This window comes from Lontra canadensis, unplaced genomic scaffold (genome assembly GCF_010015895.1).
Source record: "Lontra canadensis isolate GAN:19392208 unplaced genomic scaffold, GSC_riverotter_1.0 scaffold77, whole genome shotgun sequence".
NCBI lineage: Eukaryota > Metazoa > Chordata > Mammalia > Carnivora > Mustelidae > Lontra > Lontra canadensis.
The window spans coordinates 734,088-754,525 of NW_022631071.1; the positions used below are offsets into that span (position 1 = coordinate 734,088).

The following is a 20,438-nucleotide window of genomic DNA, read 5'->3' on the forward strand; positions in this document are numbered from 1 at the left end:
AGTTGTCTTTGCTTCTCTGTTATCTGACAACATGATCCCAGGAGTACTTGTCTAATTGACTTCATGCTAAGATCCTAGAGATACCACAGTATTAAAAAGAGTGATGCCAATTCCTCCTATCTGCAAACCACTGTATTCTTTACAAAGGACTTTGGCTTCTGGGACCTCTTTTGAGCCTCATGACTCTGTAAAGGAAATGGAGGTGCTGTGTTTGTCTCCCACAATGAGCTCAGGCCACTTCAGTGGAGTGGAAGAATGGAACCAGGAAGAATCACTTCATTTGCTCCTGAGTTCCATTCTGTTGACTATTCTCTGAATACTGAAAGCCTGATGCAGACATTCTCACTAAAGCAAATATCTGTAAAAGATCACTTAGGGGACGCCTGGGTGGCTCAGTCAGTTAAGCATCTGCCTTGGGCTCTGGTCATGATCTCAGAGTCCTGGGATAGAGTCCTGTCTCCGGCTCCCTGCTCAGCTGGGAGCCTGCTTCTCCCTCTGCCTGCTGCTCCCCCTTCTTGTGTTCCCTGTCTCTGTCTGTCAAATAAATAAATAAAATCTTAAATAAAATAAAAGATCACTCAGGTAGCTGGGATACTGGTATGCTAAGAACTGGAGTAAGAGTTTGGCTTGGGCACATTGTTTCCTGTATCTGGAAAAGAACACCGTCATCAACACTTTGCCTTATAAGAGGATTGAAATGATTACTGGGAAAACAGATTGTGTGTGTGTGTGTGTGTGTGTGTGCACGCGTGTGTTTCTCTTGGGCTCTGGAGACATCAGATATTCTTATCTCGGTAGTCAGGAGACAGTCATCATGACAGCCCACTGCAGAGAATTGCACACGAACTTTCCAGGGCCAGGGATGTGAGTTAACTGGTTTGTTGTCTGCTTTCCTTCAGGGTAGGGGAGGAAGGGGCAGTTGTTTGAAGCTCACCTCTACCCTTTGTCAAAGAGGAAAACATGCAAATGGTGGATTCTTCAGAACGTCAGATGTGATCTCTCTCTCTCTTTTCTCTCTCTTACAGTAATCCGGTACAATAGCGATCTGGTACAGAAATACCACCCTTGCTTCTGGATAGATGGGCAGTATCTCTGCTGCTCTCAGACAGCCAAAAATGCGATGGGCTGCCAAATTCTGGAGAACCGGAATGGAAGTAAGAGATCCGATCAAGATAAATTTCTGCCTCTTTGGATTCTATCTGTCACTCTTTAAAGGGTTGGCCAATGCACAGAGGGGCCTGGGGAAGGGGATTAGTCGGGGCGCAAATACCACTGGCGCTCTGCTCTCCAAACCATGTGACTTGGCACAAGGCTGTACACCCTCAGACTTCTCCAAACTGTCTTAAAGGCGCTGTGTACAAAAGCTAAGTCGCTAAGCAAACCTGTCCCTGGGCCCTTTCCTAAGATGCATTCTATATCAATACTGGTTTCTTACTTTGCAGGCTTAAAACCTGGGAGTTCGCACAGAAAGACAAAAAAGCCCCTTCCTCCCACGCCTGAGGAGGACCAGGTATACAGGGAAATTATGCTGTTACTGCTTTAATAGAAACTTACACTGGTGCCTGGCTGGCTCAGTCAGTAGAGCGTGTGACTCTTGATCTTGGGGTTGTGAGTTCGAGTCCCATGTTGGGTATAGAGATCATTTTAAAAATAAAATTTAAATTAAAAAAAGGAATCTTGCAGTCAACTCTGAAAACACACCTGTCTTAGAACTCCCATGGGACTTGGCAGTGTTAATTGATGTTCATGTGAAGACATGGGATTTGTCCTGAAAAGGACAAATCTTACCACTCTTCGGTGGTGAGAGAGGGGGCTGTTAGGATGTTCTTGGCAACAATTTAATCCAATCACCTGTTTAAGACAAAACAAAGCCTGTTTTTTTAAATAAAAAATATTTTTCAAACAAAGTTGTAAGAATTTAACAGTAAACACCCATATGCCCAATACTTGACCCTATTACTAATATATTATTTTAAAAGTTGGTTTTCTGGTTACTTTTTGAAGTCTAAAAAGCACTTTCTCATACTTTGTAAGTAAGCAGGGTAGGAGTTATTATGCTCATTTTACAAACAAGGAAACCAAGATTCAGGGCCACTTAGCAGATCCATGTACTAGTTTAGTGCCAAGCTTTCTTGATTGTGGCTGTTTGTGGTTTTTGTCCAGGAAGCTTTAAAAATACTGATGCCTGGGCCCCGTCCCTGAGATTTTGACGTGATTGGTATAGGAAACTGCCCGGGATTGTTAACCACTCTCCAGATGATTCCAACATGCACTCAAGGCTGAGAGCCCAGCACAGATACTTGAGAATCATTGTTGAATGAATGCTGAATAAACCTTTTTTGTTTATGCCTGATTTAGGTTAGACTGGTGTTTCGAGTAAGACAGAGAGTTGTGGGAGAAGAGGTGGGTACTTGATATCTAGCCAAACACCCCTACTTTTTCCCCCAACTACACAGATCTTGAAAAAGCCACTGCCCCCTGAGCCAACAGCAACACCTGTCTCTACAAGTGAGCTGAAAAAGGTTGTAGCCCTTTATGATTACATGCCAATGAATGCAAATGACCTACAGCTACGAAAGGGTGATGAGTATTTTATCCTGGAGGAGAGCAACTTACCCTGGTGGCGAGCACGGGATAAAAATGGGTGAGTCCACTCCAGCTCTTCTGGAGCCCTCTCCACACGTGTGCAGAAGCTTGCAGCTTAATTCCCCTACGCGGTATCCCAGTCAGCAGTTGTTCTTTCCACCCCAAAGGGAATATGCTGTCTTGCCAAATCCTTCCCAGAGTGCTCTGCTTGTGGCCACATCTCTAAGCCTATAGGGTCTGGGCCATATGTTGTCATGCACATATAATCAGTGCCACATGTGCAGAAACTACACACTTCACTGGCCTAGCCATGCATCAGTGGCATGGTCCTCTTTGAGGGAGGGGAGTGGCTTATAGATCTCCATTTGAGATTGGTTCTGAGCTCAGAGATATGGGGTGCATATGAATCTGTCCCCCCTCCCCCCACAAGGATGGGAAGTGCTGGGTGATCTACCACATTGTCTCCTCTTCAGGCAGGAAGGCTACATCCCTAGTAACTATGTCACTGAAGCAGAAGACTCCATAGAAATGTATGAGTGAGTATGCTTATGTGCCCAGTGCACAGTCTTCCCAGAGGAACTGAATACAGTGTATACATGTTTATACTTTCAATACATTATTTTAAGATACTTATTAAAGTCAGTACCAACTGGGTCAAATGATGCCACCACCTTACGTTAGTAGCTATGTCTTACCCTCACTCCAAACACCCTTTGCTTATGAGAGCTGGAGAGATCATCATGCCCTCCCCACAAATCCAGAAGAACCAAGGAAAAGGATTTGACGGCTGGATAGGAAGCATTTGAAAGGGTGAAAATGTCAACCTTCTGTCACTGTCCCTTCTCCTGAATTGTGGAAATGGATTGTCCTTGGGTGCCCTGTCCCTGATCTCGTCCCTGCATCCCTCTGCCACCTGCCTTTTGTCCTCTACTCTTCATTTCCAACCAGCCTCTGGGAAAGGGATGCAGGGTACTATGCACATGATAGGTACTCCATAAGTAGGAGTTGAGTGAACTGGATTGAACCACTGGCATAGATGAACTGTTGGAAGGCGCTCTAACTTCTAAGCAGCAAATGCCATGGCCTAAGAGCCACTGAAACATTCTCCCTTTACAGGTGGTATTCCAAACACATGACCCGGAGTCAAGCTGAACAGCTGCTAAAGCAAGAGGTAAAGGTGTGACCACAGGCAAACGGCATTCTCCTTGCACAACAAGTGAGGGCTTTCTGCTCTCTGTCCCCTCAAAGCAAGGCAGTGTCAAGACTGTCATATTTTGGAGGGGTGGTCTCAATTAGACTTTTCACTATCAAAAGCAGTGATGTTGCTGCTAAAACATGGCACTCCCTCAGCAGTAAAATTCAGTCTTCAATTTTTCTCTCAAGTTCGGGCAGGCAGAATGCAGGTGTGAGTGCCACTTCCTCCTTAAAGTCGGCTTCTTTTTTGTTGTTTCAGGGGAAAGAAGGAGGTTTCATTGTCAGAGACTCCAGCAAAGCTGGAAAATATACCGTGTCTGTGTTTGCTAAATCAACAGGGTGAGTGTTACTGTGTCAAGGCCCTGGGGACAAAGGACAGAGGTGTTTTCATGGTGTGCCCCTCCTATGGTCTCTGCCCCTTACACGCAAAATTCATTTCACTTTACTTCTTGGGTCCTGCTGACCCTTGCTCCCAAGTCACTGACCCAGCCTCCACTTCTTCAGGGACCCTCAAGGGGTGATCCGCCATTATGTTGTGTGTTCCACACCTCAGAGCCAGTATTACCTGGCAGAGAAGCACCTTTTCAGCACCATACCCGAGCTCATCAACTACCATCAGCATAACTCTGCCGGTGAGTATCAGAGGCACCAGAGAAGAAGCACGTGACAAGAACCAGGAAAGGCAATTCCGGACAAGGTGGTGAGGGGAAGAAAAAGCCTCACAGGGCAGTGCAAATTTGATGAAAGAAAACCCGTAGGATGCCAGGTCAAGATCAAGTAAAGGGGAAGTCAAAGGATGACTTTACAGCAAGTAGTGAGTGACTTCTTATTTGGTAACTGATGCTCAGTGCTAAGGAAAGACATAGAAGATCCTGGTAATTAACAAATCAGCAAGTACTCATTGAGCTCCTACTGTATACACAGCAATGTTCTCGGTACCGGAGGAGAACACAGTGAAATTATCAGTCAAGGTCCTTGCCCTCAGAGAACATACAGATTAGAAAATACCCAAAGACAGTTTCTAAGTAGGGTAAACATTTAAAAACTTGGAGATTGGTGAGGACATGAAGACATGGATAAGCTTCACTGGGAAGACTTGCTGCTTTCTGCTACCTCCACGCAAGGCAGTGTCAAGTGTCAAGTGTCAAGACTGTCATTTTAGGGGGTCCTTATGCTTTTGTTACTGATGTAACAAAAGCAGAAGCTAGATGTGAGCTAAGCCTGGGCTGGGAGGTGGGGATATATTTAGTTGAGGAGTGTACATCAATGAGTATTTTCTGTCTCTTTTTTTTTTTTCTCTTCTGAAAATTCTTTTGTGAGAGGAGAAGCTTCCAGAAACATTTGGGTTCATGGAGATCTCCTGGGATTCACAATGTACCAGAAGGATGACTGTCAGAAGTGCGAGATTTTATGTGAGGGTGTGTGCAGCATCCCATCTCCTACACTGCACCAGCAACATGACCGTCTCCTCTGTATGTTTCAGGGCTCATATCTAGGCTCAAATATCCAGTGTCTCAACAAAACAAGAATGCACCTTCCACTGCAGGCCTGGGCTACGGTAACTGCTTATTTCTCTAGGGGAGGGTGGACGGGCCAGTGACAAGGACTACCCTGGGCAGACCCAAGTAGACCTTGCAGCACACTGCTCTGCACTAGCTGCCTCGAGGAAGATTAGGGCAGAGCCAAGCAAGTTATTTAATAATTTTTCTCCCTCTGGTGGCTCCTACAGGCACTGCAAACACATCGATTCATGAAGGGATTATTTCTTAATTGTGTGATTTTAAAAAAAATCATAAAGGGCTTTTAAGAGGTTGTCCAGTTTCTCCTTCCTTTATGGCTGCCTGGCACCTAAAATTCCAATCCCTCCAACCAGTAACCACCCTGTCCCTGAGATTTACCTGAGCAAAGATAGATTAGTAATCCTGAGCATTTCCCTTTTACTGCCTGCCTATTTCTACCCCTAGTAGGGATTCTTATCTATTATAGGAATTATACATACACAATTCCCAAAAAAATCATATCTAGGCTTTGTTGTTATAGGATCATGGGAAATTGATCCAAAGGACCTGACCTTCTTGAAGGAGCTCGGGACTGGACAGTTTGGGGTAGTGAAGTATGGGAAATGGAGAGGCCAGTACGACGTGGCCATCAAGATGATCAAAGAAGGCTCCATGTCCGAGGATGAGTTCATTGAAGAAGCCAAAGTCATGATGTGAGTTACAGCCCAACCTTCAATCCAGTTGCTGGAGTCTAGGAATTACCGGAACAGTTTCCACCATGGCTTAAGGTGACTTGGAGTGAGAGAGATTTGGGGCCAGGGCCTGAGGTCAATCTTTGATTGGCAGAAGTACTAACTGCTAAGGTAACCATTTCTTTGCCTTGGATATTGGCGATAACGGTGTCGGAACTGGGTGTGTACTAGCTCAGTAGCATTTGGTGATAAGTGTTTAAAAATGAGACTTTCAAAGAGAAGACAGATTCTGACTAGCCTTAGTGTTCAGTTAGCCCTGGGCTTATTTTCTGTTCTGTTTGGGCTCTGTATCCCCGCCCCGCCCTCACATATTAGGCACTTTTGGGGTTCAGGGTGGGAAGGAGGAAACTCGACTTGTTATCACGGTCCCTTATCTGATGCTCTACTTCCGGACCAGCCCCTTTGCTCTCCAGCCCCTTTCTCAGTAGTATGGAGAGCCAGACAGGGAGGACTGGGTCTTTGCCTCTCCCATAGGAATCTTTCCCATGAGAAGCTGGTTCAGTTGTATGGCGTCTGCACCAAACAGCGCCCCATCTTCATCATCACTGAGTACATGGCCAATGGCTGCCTCCTGAACTACCTGAGGGAAATGCGCAACCGCTTCCAGACTCAGCAGCTGCTGGAGATGTGCAAGGATGTCTGTGAAGCCATGGAATACCTGGAGTCAAAGCAATTCCTTCACCGAGACCTGGTAGGACCTCAGAAGGACTGGCCTGAGATCAAGGACTGAGGGGGTGGAAGTAACAGTGGAAGAGATATCATACCTGGATGAGTAGGGTGGCCGGGATCATCATCTCAGTTTTATCTAGAAAACATTACGAGTTAGGTGAGCCTGTGCCCCAGTGGTCAGCCAGTGAAGGATCTCCAGCCTCAATGCTACAAATCGTGCTATAGTGGGAGTGGGAGCCATCACTCGCGCCCAGCCCCCGATGGCAACAAGGAAATGGTGGGGTCCCCCACCCAGGACGGAAGGGCAACCCCGCTTCTCAGTGGGGCTGCTCCTGGCACAGAGCCATTGTTTGGTTACATCAGAGTCATTCGTTTTCTTTTTTTTTTTTAATGTTTTTTTATTAGCTAGCAAACACTTAAAAACACATTTAAAAAACCTGAATTTCCAGCTTCTCTTGACAGTCTTGGCCATCTTGAAACACCAGGCTCATTCTCACAGGCCACGCTAACAGTCGCCTGGAGCCCAGGAGCAGCTTCTCCTACAGACCCAATGGTGTGCTCTGAATTTTCCTGCACTCTACCCATGCGGACTCCCTCTATCACTTTGCCCACCTGGCCTCTGGAGGCATCAGAGTTTTGTGGCCCTGTTTATTTCAACCAGACCAAGGCTCAAATTGTCTTAGTCCCACTGGCAGAAAAGCAAACAAAACACACCTGCCTTTGGTTCTCCCTCATTCTCTCAGCAATTCAGTAGAGGATGGGGTGTTGGAGAATCGTCGGTGTGAACGAAATCATTCTGCGTGCGCTCGGGTGCTTTACTTCTGTCTAGACAGCAGGTTGCTTTAGATGTAGTGGCAACACATCAGAGTTTCTCAGTGGCATCACCTGACTCCTGTTGGATGGGAAAAGGTCTCTTGAGCTGAAAGAAATGAGGCTTCCCTGGCTTCATTCCCCCGGTGGGCAGGAGTTTTGTGCCTTTAACCCGTGTGCCAGGGACAGAGTCTCACTGGTACCTATTGTTACTACAGGCGGCTCGAAACTGTTTGGTAAATGATCAAGGAGTTGTTAAAGTATCTGACTTCGGCCTTTCCAGGTGGGTGTGCCTTTTTCATCTTTCCCTCTAAGAGGAAAAATAGCACAGTACATACATGAGACAGCATTATTGTTTTGTATCCTCTCCCTTTCTGGTTGCTCCCTCATTCTAGTCTTTTTCACCCTCTTTCTCTTCCTTCTCTTTCTCTGAATTCTTTAAGTCACTTCTTTCCTCCTCTTGGTTTATTGTAATATCCCTCTCCTTGCCTTTCTCCCTCCCTCTTTTTCAAGCGAATATTCCCCAATACCTTACCTTGATCTGTTAATCCTCTTGTCTTTACCAGCACCCTCCCCCCCGACCTGTGCCTCCTTCTTTCCTAAGCGGTCTAATTCCCACTGGCAATGGCAGAATAGAAGGAAGGATAAAACAGAGAGGGGGACAGAGAAGAGGAAGGGAGTACCCAATAGATCTTATTTCACATCATCCTTGCTGTAACCATATTGTCCATCAGGAAAGCTAAATCAAATCCGAAAACAGAAATACATTAAAAGAAACATTTGTAAAAGACAGTGGGGCCGGCAAGCATGTATTTGTGCGGCTCCTGCCACTGTGCCAAGAAATTGTAAGTAAATGTCAAGCTCTCCAAAATTTTAACAGTAACAAGTCCTGAACCCTTGGCAGGTATGTCCTGGATGATGAATATACCAGCTCAGTAGGCTCCAAATTTCCAGTCCGGTGGTCTCCACCAGAAGTCCTTATGTATAGCAAGTTCAGCAGCAAATCTGACATCTGGGCTTTTGGTAAGTGGAGGAAATACACAGATTACACAGCTCAAAGAAAGAAGAATGCAATGGAAATTGACACTTTGTAACCACACAGAGAGATTATTATGTGTTGTTTTCCTGCTTCTAATCCTTAGGGAGTGCTTACTATTATCAGGCACCACAGGGGTTCCGGAGGATAAAAAGAGTAACCTAGACATGATCCCTGCTTTCTTAGAGCTTAAGCAATATATCGAGAGGAACAAACAATTTATTCAGTATTCCACAGCTTCTGAATACTGATTATGTCCCAACGGACTCTGCCAGACCGGCTAGTTACAAAGACAAATAAGAGGCTGTCTCACGCCAGAGGAGCTAATTGTCCAGTACAACCCTGATTATCCTCCATTGTGGTCAGTACTAGAGAAGAAGTTTGAACGAAATGTAAAATTCACAGAATAGGGAATCAGCAGAATCTAGTATTTGAGGTTAATCTAGGAAGACGAGGATCCCAACTACCCAAAGAGACTGCAAATCGACTTACTACATTTTTTTCCTTTTCTAGGGGTTTTGATGTGGGAAATTTACTCTCTGGGGAAGATGCCATATGAAAGATTTACTAACAGCGAAACCGCTGAACACATCACCCAAGGCCTACGCCTCTATAGGCCTCATCTAGCTTCAGAAAGGGTATATACCATCATGTACAGCTGCTGGCATGAGGTAAGTGTTTTGGGGGGGACCTCTTAAATTATTTCCTTGAGCCTCCTTTCCCATTTAGCCAGCCAGGCCCCCAGTCCCCACTCTCCCTGGCCGTGTGGCAGCTGGGGACACACTGACAACCACACACATTCTGGCACCCCGCCTGTACCCCACTCCTTTGATGGCCAGAGACTTTCCCAGGCTTATCTAGTTCTCACTAGAGTTGTCTCAGCAGACCCCATTACCAACTCAGCTTTAGGGGAGGGGATGTTGTGAGGCCACATCCCCTAGCATAAGCAGGCAGCTAAAGGCACTCAGGTAAATGTATGGACACATAAAAAGAAAAGCCATTAAAATTTATGTTAATTCCTTTGGAAGCCATTAGACCTTTCTTCTACTTTACTAACTGCCAACTTTTCTGGCTGTAGTCCTACTGGAATTAAAAAAAAACCCTCCTGAAAGGGAACTAAAATTAATTTTATTCATTTTTTTAAAATGGGGTACATCATGGAGTATGTGGGTAGGTGTGGTATTTTGAAAGTAAGGAGTCTGTCCCACTATTACTAAAATGTTTTGGTGCTCTGAACTTGGGTTCTTTCAGAGGTGCTTTCTCCACTTTTCAGTAGGTCCTTGGCAACCTTAATTTGGCAACCGAAACCTCTAGTGGGAAATGAATGCTGCACCAGTAGAAACGGGGCAGGACGGTGTCCAACAAGCACATATGTGAATCTGGAGCCCTCTTGGTGGGGTGAAAAGTGGGTACTTGGATAAGAGTGTGGCTCCTTTCCCTTCAACAAATGACTGAGGTCACAAAGGAAGCATGGAGGAAGGGACAATCATTTCCCTTTTCTCTCTCCTGTGCCATCCAGGATTAAGGGGGATTGACTATGCTCCCTCCCAGCTAGGACATCCTCACTCTGCTAGTTTAACTGTTTCAGACAGGCCCTTTCTCCACAGCCTGTTTAAAGTAATACTCTTGAAATTGGATGCATATCAGAATCTCTGGGGAACTCTTAAAAGTTCAAATGACTGGGCCTTATCCTCAGAGATTCCAGTTATGTATGTCTGAAGCAGAACCCAGAAATGCCCTTTTAAACTTCCCAAGAGGGGCGCCTGGGTGGCTCAGTGGGTTAAAGCCTCTGCCTTTGGCTTAGGTCATGATCCCAGGGTCCTGGGATCGAGCCCCGCATCGAGTCCCGCATTGGGCTCTCTGCTCAGCGGGGAGCCTGCTTCCTCCTCTCTCTCTGCCTGCCTCTCTGCCTACTTGTGATCTCTGTCTGTCAAATAAATAAATAAAAATCTAAAAAAAAAATTAAGCTTCCCAGGAAATTCTGATACTCAGCTAGTTTTAAGAGCCACTGATTCAAAGGAACAAGAAACTGATGACTTTTTGGTTCTGATGGATTGAGACCCTTCTGGCATGAAGATGCTGTGAATCACTAAATACCTCAGGGGTTTATGGACCATGACTGTCACAAAGGGCCTCAGTCTAGAGGCCAGACAGTGGTAATAAAATGTCCCAGGTGCTCAGGATCCCTGCTCAGTGATGCAGCCCATGGTCTTGAAATGTTAATTCCTCTGTAAAACTTTGGCTATGGGATGAGAAAACAGTGTTTGAAAGTTTATAAGATTTCAGTTCTGGCAAACATTTAAACTTGTTTAGTAGCCATTTTTCATTTGAGGATCCAAAATAATGATGCACTGTTGTAAAATTCTGTAATGAATTCGCCCTCAGTTTTTTTTTTTTAGGTTTTATTTATTTATTTGACAGAGAGAGACACAGCGAGAGAGGGAATACAAGCCAGGGTAGTGTGAGAGGGAGAAGCAGGCTCCCCACAGAGCAGGGAGCCTGATGGGATGGGGGCTCAATCCCAGGACCCTGGGATCATGACCTGAGTGGAAGATGGCAGATGCTTAACAGCTGAACCACCCAGGTGCCCCCCACCCTCAGTTTTTAATCAGTGTTTGTCAGTTTAATCTGCAAATTGTCATCATCACATTAATAACCTCAGTTACTGGCACGTGCACCCGAATGTTTATAGCAGCAATGTCTACAATAGCCAAACTATGGAAAGAACCTAGATGTCCATCAACAGACGAATGGATAAAGAAGATGTGGTATATATATACAATGGAATACTATGCAGCCATCAAAAGAAATGAAATCTTGCCATTTGCGACAACGTGGATGGAACTAGAGCGTATCATGCTTAGCGAAATAAGTCAATCAGAGAAAGGCAACTATCATATGATCTCCCTGATATGAGGGAGAGGAGATGCAACATGGGGGGTTAATGTGGTAGGAGAAGAGTAAATGAAACAAGTTGGGATTGGGAGGGAGACAAACCATAAGTGACTCTTAATCTCACAAAAACAAACTGAGGGTTGCTGGGCAGAGGGGGGTTGGGGGGGGTTATGGACATTGGGTAGGGTATGTGCTATGGTGAGTGCTGTGAAGTGTGTAAACGTGGAGATTCACAGACCTGTACCCCTGGGGAAAAAAATATATATATATGTTTATAAAAAATAAAATTATAAAAAAAATAAAAATAAAATAAAGAGTAACCATTTTCAGAAAAAAAAATAAAAAAAAAATAACCTCAGTTACTAAAAATGAAAAGTGAACAAGGACTTCATGGAGCACTTCTATTTCTTTTCCTTTTTCTTTCGTGTGTGTGTGTGTGTGTGTGTGTGTGTGTGTGTAATTGACATGGTATGCAACAGGGCATACAGTGTATACTTAATAAACATTTCTGCTTACCCTCATTGCATTTCCCTTGAATTCTGGATTCTAGACCACTGTAACACACTGCTTTTTCTTTGGTTTTAGAAAGCAGAGGAACGGCCCACTTTCAAAGTTCTTCTGAGCAACATCCTAGATGTCATGGATGAAGAATCCTGAGCTCACCAATAAGCTTCTTGGTTCCATTCCTCTCCTCCACAAGCCCCAATTTCACTTCTTCAGAGGAAATCCCAGGCTTACAGGCCCTGGAGCCTCCACGCTCTCAGTGAATACACAAGGGCCTCTCTCTACATCTAAGAATGACTCTCTTCTTTGATTCTCTGAGATAGTACCTTCTGAGCAAAAGCCAAGGAATTACTGTGCCTGGTATTGACCTCAGCGAGAAAATTTTCCAGTTTCCAGGAGTCAGGACAGACGGAATTTGGGATGCAAAGTTTGGGGGAGGGAGGGGTGTAAATAGCCTGACAAGGGGTCCAACAGATCTTTCGGTAGGCATTAGAGCTTGGGGGGAGGGAGGCAGAATTTGGCAAGAATAAAATGGTGTCATAAAAATGGGAGGGGAGGGTGTTTTGATAAAATAAAATTACTGGAAAGCATGAGGGTTTCTTGCTATCTCGATTAGTCATGCAACCTCCCTGAAGCGCCCTATCTCAGTGTTCCAGAAAACTGTTGTGTGGCATTGGTTTGGCATATTCCTACTTTAAGAACTCCACGAGATCCTCAGCAATTTAACTCCTGCTCTGAGTCAGAGACAAACTCACAAGCAAAGCACAAGCACCAGAGCACCTGGCACACAGCAGGCATGTAATATTACCGGAATGAACCTGCAAGTTGGGGACAATTTCTGTCGGAGTCTCTTTCTCCTCCATTAGGAGGGAAAACACCCTCAAAGAAAACTGGAACCCCAGGACGGCTAACAGATGGGCCAAGTTGTCTGGGCCCAGGCAGAACCAGCACTGTAACACGAAAAGCGCGGGCCAATTTGGAAGTGGGCAGGGGCGGGGCTGTTGGGCCGGCGGAAACCGGCCACGTGATGTTAGGCAACTTCCTTTTTTACTTTTTTCCCTTTCTCTTCGGAAAGCTTCTTGTCCGCACCGCGGCACTGGGCTGCAAGCCTTGAGGCCTCAGGGTTCACCTGAAGCGCGGCACCGGTGTCGCGGGCGGGAGCCGTGTCGCGGGCGGGAGCCGGGCGCACAGGCGGCTGGGAGGAGCGGCGGGCGGGGCCACGCTCAGGACCGCGCGCCGGCGCAGTGCGCTCACGGGGCGGGCCCAGAGACAGTCAGGTTGTGGTTCCGGTTCCGTCGCGGAGACACGTGAAGGTCGGTGAGTTGGTACGGAGTTTGTCTTGGCAAGTGTGGCGGCGCTGGGATGGATTCCTCTTCGTCTTCGTCCGCGGCGGGTTTGGGCTCGGTGGACCCTCAACTGCAACATTTCATCGAGGTGGAGACTCAGAAGCAGCGTTTCCAGCAACTGGTGCACCAGATGACGGAACTTTGTTGGGTAAGCAGCCTGGGGCTGGAACCTGGCCACTGTACCTACTTTCCCCCTGTCCTTGCCCGGCGGGGCTGCCCAGGACGTCTGGGATTCGGGGAGCGGGAGGACCCGGTAGCACCCCCTTGGTTTCCTCAGGTTTCTAAGATCAAGCCGGAAGATAGAAAAGGTGAAGGTGACTCCGCTTCTCGGGGGACTCTCACCCCAGACCTTGGCTTTGTTGTTGAAGAGGACTGGGGATTGCAGCCGACTTTTCCTCTGTCCCAAGCAGCTCATTAGGCACCTGAGGTTGAAGCTGCCTAGTGCTGGCCACCAAGACAGATGAGAGCCACCAGCACAGAGAATTTTTTCTTTTTTTTTTTTTTTTTTGGAGCCCCGAGTCCCAGGCAGTGAGTCTCCTGTTCCTGGGCTACTCAGGGTTTACCTGGATTACCCAGTTGCTTTAACCATCGCCCATGAGAAATTAGTGGCTCTAGCCCAGTAACTGTAAAAGTGGCGTAATCTATCTACCCCAACCCCCCCCCCCCCCCCCCCCGCACACACTTACTTGCTTTCTTGTTGGATTGTTGTGTAATACCAGGCTCTTCCAGGTCTGAAGGTTGAGGAATTGAGTATGCCCTGTCAGGGGACTTTGGCAGAAGGGTGGAAAGGCATTTGCAGCTGGGGATCAAAGTGTTCTCTGGCCGCCAAGGACAGCATAACTGCCCTGCCTTGTGTGGGGGGAAAAAACCCTCATCGTATTCAGAGGCTAAGGATAATTTTCTTGGAAGTGGAGAGTGTGAAGCTTGTGTACACAGCAGATAATAACGAATAAAATTCATTTGAACTACTTATCTTGAACTGAATGCAGTCATCAGTTCCACAGTCCCTTTCACATAAGCTTATGGTATTGTTGGACTCTGACTCCTAACAGATGCTTACCTATATACTCTTTGGTGCTTTATTATTATTTTTTTTTAATGTGATTGATTACATTTTGCCCGGGAGGGGGTGTGGTTAAGGACTCCTTTAAGAATTTGTAAGCTTTGGGCCCTTTAGGAATATTTAAATAATTTTCCATTCATCTTGAGAGTATTCAAGAATTTCTGGCTTAAGTAGAAAAGGTTATAGAATATTGGGTAATAGATTCCTTTTTTCCTTTGGTAGGTTTTAGGGTGTCGCTGCTGTGATTTATTCTTTCACCCTTTTTTTCCCCTGCAGTTACTCTAAAGGCATTTAATGGTGGCAGCGTTCTGGAGTTATAACCAAATTCAGTGAAAGTTTGTTTCACTTGCATTTTGCTTCCCCCCGCATCCCCCTTTTTTCCGGCTCTATAATAGCTCCACCATTTTCTGTTCCAATAACTTTGGGTAAGCTATCTCTGCCATGGTTTCCCTCTTTGTAAAATGAGGATTAATGATAATATCTCTTTTGTAGGGTTGTTGGGAGAATTTAATGTAAGGCTCTAGATAACTGTTTGCTACATGTCAAATGTGAAATAGTAACATATCAGATACTGTTTTTAGGTGAAGTTTTTCCTCTAAATAACAAGAAGTAACCTCTCCCTCCCCACCTCCTGATTTTTTTCTCAAGTTCTTTTTGTGTTTCTGTATCTTGTCCTGAGCAGGAGAAGTGCATGGACAAGCCTGGGCCAAAGTTGGACAGTCGGGCTGAGGCCTGTTTTGTGAACTGTGTTGAGCGCTTCATTGATACAAGCCAGTTCATCTTGAATCGACTGGAACAGACCCAGAAATCCAAGCCAGTTTTCTCAGAAAGCCTTTCTGACTGATCTCAGCATTAACGTCTTTGGAAAAGGAAGGTACTTCAAGAAATGAAGAGCGGTTGATGGGATAATTGAAGAAAAGGCAATGGGGGAATTGGCTTCCACCTTTGTCACTCTTAGGACATCCTGTCATCTGATTATGAACAAAGACCAATACGTGTGTGTGTGTGCGTGCGTGTGTGTGGGGGGGTGGGTTTTGAGGGTCATATGTGTACTTGGCTGTGTTTTTTAATGCTAATCTTGTGAAAACAATTGACAGATGAATGGAAAACTCTAATAGATGCATATTAATGTATGTGGGACTGTGCTTTCTCAAAGTCCCATTAACTGCTCCCTATAGTTTTGATAGTGGAACTGCTTTCTATAATTTGATTGTGGGACCACATAAGGTAAAATCTGTCATTTGTGTGGATTCATTTCAGATTTCTGGGGAGATTGGATATACACCTTTTGTCTCAGAAACGGCAGCAGTGGGAGAAGAGTAATTGGTACTTAACTGTAGGCCTCCTTATCTAGTGTTTTGACTATCAGTGCTGGAAAAAAAGTCTATGGGATATTCAAACAATACACTGAGCTTTCTAGATTCTCTCCTTCCCTTATGCTGTGACTTACTTTAATGTATAAGGTATGGTCTCAAGGTAGTACAGGTAGCCTGAGTGTCTAGAGACCTTTAGTTATAAAGGAATCTAGCAAGTGAGCATAATTCATTACTAAACTGCCACAAGGAAGAAGCTTACTTACCCTGTATATCAGAGTCCAAAAAATTCAAAGATGTGCCTAAATAGGTGGTAAGATTTAGGCCAGTCAGAAACTAACAGCAGTTTCAAGTAGAGATGCATGCCTAATGTTAATCAGTGTAGACTCCATTTACTGCATTCTTTTGATCACTGAAATAAAGGCTTCTACAAAATTCAACTCTGATTCAGAAAGCTTTCTATTCTGGTTATCACCTACACCCTGGAGAGATTTGGTGTAGGTTGGTTCCAAGACTGAAGTGCGTGTCTGGGTACTTGCTCTGTGCAAGGAACAGCACGGTATTCCAGGGTTGTCTGTGTGACGTTTTTGTGAGAAAGGAGAACCTTGAGATGAGATGGGGAGGGAAGGGATTCAGTGTTGACAGTCAGTTCCCACAGTGTAGTAGAAGAGATTATATTGACTGGATTCCCCTCCCAACTTCAAATGCCAGTAGACTGAAGTGTAGACCAGTATGTAACTACTTGTTGGGAGCCTCTAGTTCAGATCCATGAAGGCTGGGGAAATACACATTTCTAGAAGCCTCAAGTCCTTTAAGTTTTCCACCATATAGGTACTATGAGGAAATCTTTTAAAACCCTGGTGAAGAAATTCACAAAAGTTTCAAGTGATTTTTCTGTGCCAGACACTGTTTTTGGTGCCACGGCTTCAAGAGTGCACAAAAAAACAAAGTCCTTGCCCATGTAGAGCTTGTGTTCTATGAGAGGGGAGTCAGGCAACAAACCCATAAATATGCCAGTATAATGAGTGCCATGGAGGAAAAAGCGGAGTCTGGGGTATTAGGGAATGTTTGTGGGGCTGTTGTTATTTGAGATAAGATGGTTAGAGAAGGCCTCCTTGGGAATGTGGCAGTTCTCAGAGACCTGAAAGAATTAAGTGACTAAGCCATGTTGGTATCTGGGAAGAATATTTCAGGCAGAGGTAACAGCAGGTCCAAAGATCCCGTGGTCAGAGCAGCATGCCATGATGCTGAGGGAGAACAGTCAGAGTCCACAGGGCTGGAGCAAAATAAGTAAGGAGAATGGTAAATAAAGTCAGAGACAAGCATGAGACACATTGGGGCTGGGAGGCGGGTAAGTGCACTGATCATGTAGGGCGTTAGAGGCCATTGCAAGGACTTGGCTTTTAGCAAGCAAAATGGGAAGCCATTTGAGGGTTTTTAGCAGATGAGTGATATAACTTAAGTTTTAGGAGGGTCTGGCTGCTGTTTGGAGAACATGTATGTGTACAGTAGTAAGAATAATGGCATTTTGAAGTCCAGGAGAAATCAGGCTCTTAGGGTAGGTATCTAGCATATAATTTGTATCTATATATCCCCATTGATTTTTTTTCTCTACAAAATCTAGTGTGTTCACAGAAAACCTCAAGTCATAAATGAAGGGTCCTTTAGTCTTTGCCTTCTTGAATTTATTCCTCCTCTTTATTTTTTTTAAAGATTTTATTTATTTTATTTGACAGAGATCACAGGCAGAGAGAGAGAGAGGAGGAAGCAGGCTCCTAGCTGAGCAGAGAGCCCGATGCAGGGCTCGATCCCAGGACCCCGGGATCATGACCTGAGCCGAAGGCAGAGGCTTTAACCCACTGAGCCACCCAGGTGCCCCTCATTCCTCCTTTTTATTATATATTACTGTTTTTTAATTTGCTAACTATTTATTCCTTCTTAGTCTTCCTTCATTTGGTATTAAGATATTCTCATCACATTTAGACACAAATGTAACTGTTTTCTTTTACAATATTAACTGCTTGCTCAGCTAATGTACATAATGAGAGAGAGGGTCTGTCGGATTTATACAATATGCTTGAGCACCAAGTGTATGTTCAGTACTACTTGGTACCAGATAATGGGAGAGAGAAAAGGTAGAAAGAACATTTGTCCTCATTGTCAAGGAGGTTAGGTATACCAGAGCAACAATTTGAGCTTTTGTTTGCTTTGTCAATCTCAGAAACTTCAGTATCTTGATAGAAAGGTGGTATTCTCAGCCCTAATAACACTCAAAGTTCTCATTTCAATATTCAGGGTAGAATGCTTGAGACTCCGAATATGAAAAGGATTGCATTAGCAGAATCTTTCCCTGAAATGAAATCTTACTTGGAAGCCTAGTATATAAAATAGAAAACCAAAGCTGCATTGGAAGAGGCCCACTGTTGTCACCCCCACCCCCATTTCACCCACTCCTGTGGTGCCTAAGGCACTGTCTTAGGACCTCCGGGTTTTACTAAACATACTGTGGAAACTGGACCAAGACTGTCCCTAAGGCCCCTGCTCATGAGTCTATAAATGAACATTAGGGATAACAGATACAAGGAAACCAAGCAAGAACTTTTTGTATTTATTTATGGTAACAAATCTCTAGAGGGAGTCTAGATATAAAATATAACAAGTTAGAGGACACCTGGGTGCTTCAGTTGGCTGAGTCGGCCTTCAGCTCAGGTCATGAACCCAGAGGGCATCAGGCTTCCTGCTCAGCGGGAAGTCTGCTGCTTTCTCTCTTTCCCTCTGCCCCTCCCCACTGCTGGTCTCTCTCTCTCTCTCTGTCTGAAAGAAATAAAATCTTTTAAAAAATATGTCAATAAACCCCATGTGAGATAACGTTTACATGCAAAGCAATCGGTGGTCTTTAAAAAAAAAAAATTTTTCACTCCTATCAGTACCTTAATAAAAAAATCTTGGCCTAGGAAGATTTTATTTCAAAGACCACTCAGTGGTGTTTTAAAACTCTTCATATTCTCTTCCAGTTTCATCTTCTGGACTCAAAAGAGGCTGATGCAGAAAAGTCTGGTAACTTGTATGTTTATTCCATGGAAGAGTAAGAATATTGCTTAGATTAATTGATCTCCAGTCAAAGGGCAACAGAGACAGACCACAAGGGACATCTTAAAAGGTGTGGCAGCAGGGCGCCTGGGTGGCTCAGTGGGTTAAAGCCTCTGCCTTCAGCTCATGTCATGATCCCAGGGTCTTGGGATCGAGCCCCGCATCAGGCTCTCTGCTCAGCAGGGAGCCTGCTTCCCTTCCCCTCTCTCTGCCTGCCTCTCTGCCTACTTGTGATCTCTGTCTGTTAAAAAAAAAAGTGTGGCAGCAAAAAGGCCAAGAACTATGGTAAGGAAACCACAGGTGGTACCAGCCAAGGCTGTTGAGGGCCTATGCTGCCATTCCTTAAAAAGAGTGGAAGAGAAGGTGAGGACAGGTGTTTGGAGAGGCAGACAGTACATGGCCATGACTGTGTAGGGACTGAAAGTATCCAAGGCCTTGTTCAGATAGTTCATTTGAGTGCTACACCAATCACAAGACCAGTCAAGAGTATCCACTTGAGGGCTGGCTTTGTGATTGACTTCCCTAAAACAGCTACTTCAAGGTGATGCCCAAACTTGATACCTGACATGGAAAGTGAGCCAACAAGAGCAGATAGGAATATACACTAGCAGGTTACCCGGGCCATCATGAGGTCCCACTATGCAGACGAGCAAGTGGAACTGGTCACTACACATAGCAAAACTGACAAATCCTGTGATACAAGAAAATAATTGCATTACTACTTTTAGTACTCCTATAAGAAATGCTAAAGCAGTTTGACAACTAAGTCATTAAATTCTGTGACAACTTAGCAAATGAGGAACATATCAGCAATCAGTCATTTAATGTAAGAACTAATAAAATTTGTTGTCTGTATCTAAAGCTGTATCTTTTTTTTTTTAAGATTTTAGTCATTTGTTTGTGAGGCAGAGGGAGAAGCAAAGTAGGACTTGATCCCAGGACTTGGGGATCACAACCTAAGCCAAAGGCAGACGCTTAACCAACTGAGCCACTCAGGTGCCTCTGAAGCAATATCTTTAAAAAAATCACGTGCTGTGAGTTGTGTAATAAGGCTGGTGATTCACAGACCTGTACCCTTGAAGCAAATAATACATTATATGTTAATAAAAAAGAAAGAAAGAAAGAAACTAAAGAAGGCAAAGCCTGCCTGTACAATGTAATTATGGTACTTTCTTTTACACAGAAATACATAGAAGGAACAATTAGGATATAGCAAGCCAAGATTCAGATGTACTGATCAGGAACTCTAGAGGAACAAAAGGGCCAACAGAATTTTGAGATGTATCTGCAATATATTGATACTCGCTATGCTTTGCTGAGGATATGCATACTATCTGCCACATATTATTTTACATGGGTCATCTTTTTAAAAATTACAACTCTATGAGATGGGAACTATTATTACCATACCCACTTAGAGAGCTGAGGCTCAAGAGAAATTAACTTAATTCAAGGTTACAAAGCTAATAAATTAGAGGGATGGTATTTAAATCCATGCAGTTTGACCCCAGAACTAATGGTCTGAACTATGATGCTAAACTAACTCCTAAACTTCCCACCTAAAGATAGGAAGTAATGCTTTTTTAAAAGGTAGGGCCAGAGTGACTGGAACATTTCATTCTAGGGGTAGCATGGTATAGTGGAGAGAGCATAGGTTTGAGAGTTAGGCAGAACTGGGTTC

General features: G+C 44.6%; 2 protein-coding genes across 7 annotated transcripts in view; both read left to right on the forward strand.

Annotated features, from left to right (window-relative positions):
- The window catches only part of BTK (Bruton tyrosine kinase), a 33,416-nt gene extending 20,880 nt beyond the window's left edge, over positions 1-12,536 (forward strand). For 5 of the 6 annotated variants that reach the window (XM_032881751.1, XM_032881749.1, XM_032881747.1 and 2 more), the window contains 14 exons: positions 1,026-1,154; positions 1,443-1,510; positions 2,457-2,644; positions 3,060-3,122; positions 3,703-3,757; positions 4,040-4,119; positions 4,285-4,412; positions 5,264-5,338; positions 5,821-5,992; positions 6,506-6,722; positions 7,729-7,793; positions 8,415-8,533; positions 9,060-9,217; positions 12,027-12,536. In XM_032881751.1, coding sequence (XP_032737642.1) covers positions 1,026-1,154; positions 1,443-1,510; positions 2,457-2,644; positions 3,060-3,122; positions 3,703-3,757; positions 4,040-4,119; positions 4,285-4,412; positions 5,264-5,338; positions 5,821-5,992; positions 6,506-6,722; positions 7,729-7,793; positions 8,415-8,533; positions 9,060-9,217; positions 12,027-12,098 — 1,589 coding nt within the window. In that variant the 3' untranslated portion in view covers positions 12,099-12,536. The remainder of the gene's footprint in view (positions 1-1,025; positions 1,155-1,442; positions 1,511-2,456; positions 2,645-3,059; positions 3,123-3,702; positions 3,758-4,039; positions 4,120-4,284; positions 4,413-5,263; positions 5,339-5,820; positions 5,993-6,505; positions 6,723-7,728; positions 7,794-8,414; positions 8,534-9,059; positions 9,218-12,026) is intronic. The other variant, XM_032881748.1, reaches the window with a different exon arrangement.
- Positions 12,537-13,208: 672 nt separating this feature from the next.
- TIMM8A (translocase of inner mitochondrial membrane 8A) lies at positions 13,209-15,357 on the forward strand. The gene is made up of 2 exons (XM_032881754.1): positions 13,209-13,439; positions 15,037-15,357. The coding sequence occupies exons 1-2, from the start codon at positions 13,308-13,310 to the stop codon at positions 15,196-15,198; spliced, it is 294 nt and encodes a 97-aa protein (XP_032737645.1). The 5' UTR covers positions 13,209-13,307; the 3' UTR covers positions 15,199-15,357.
- The last annotated feature ends 5,081 nt before the right edge of the window (positions 15,358-20,438 follow it).

Excerpts from the sequence above, each read along its gene's own strand:
- TIMM8A (XM_032881754.1), top strand. The coding sequence starts at position 13,308 with ATGGATTCCTCTTCGTCTTCGTCCGCGGCGGGTTTGGGCTCGGTGGAC. Across the intron at positions 13,440-15,036 it reads AGATGACGGAACTTTGTTGG|GAGAAGTGCATGGACAAGCC; the intron begins GTAAGCAGCCTG and ends TGTCCTGAGCAG.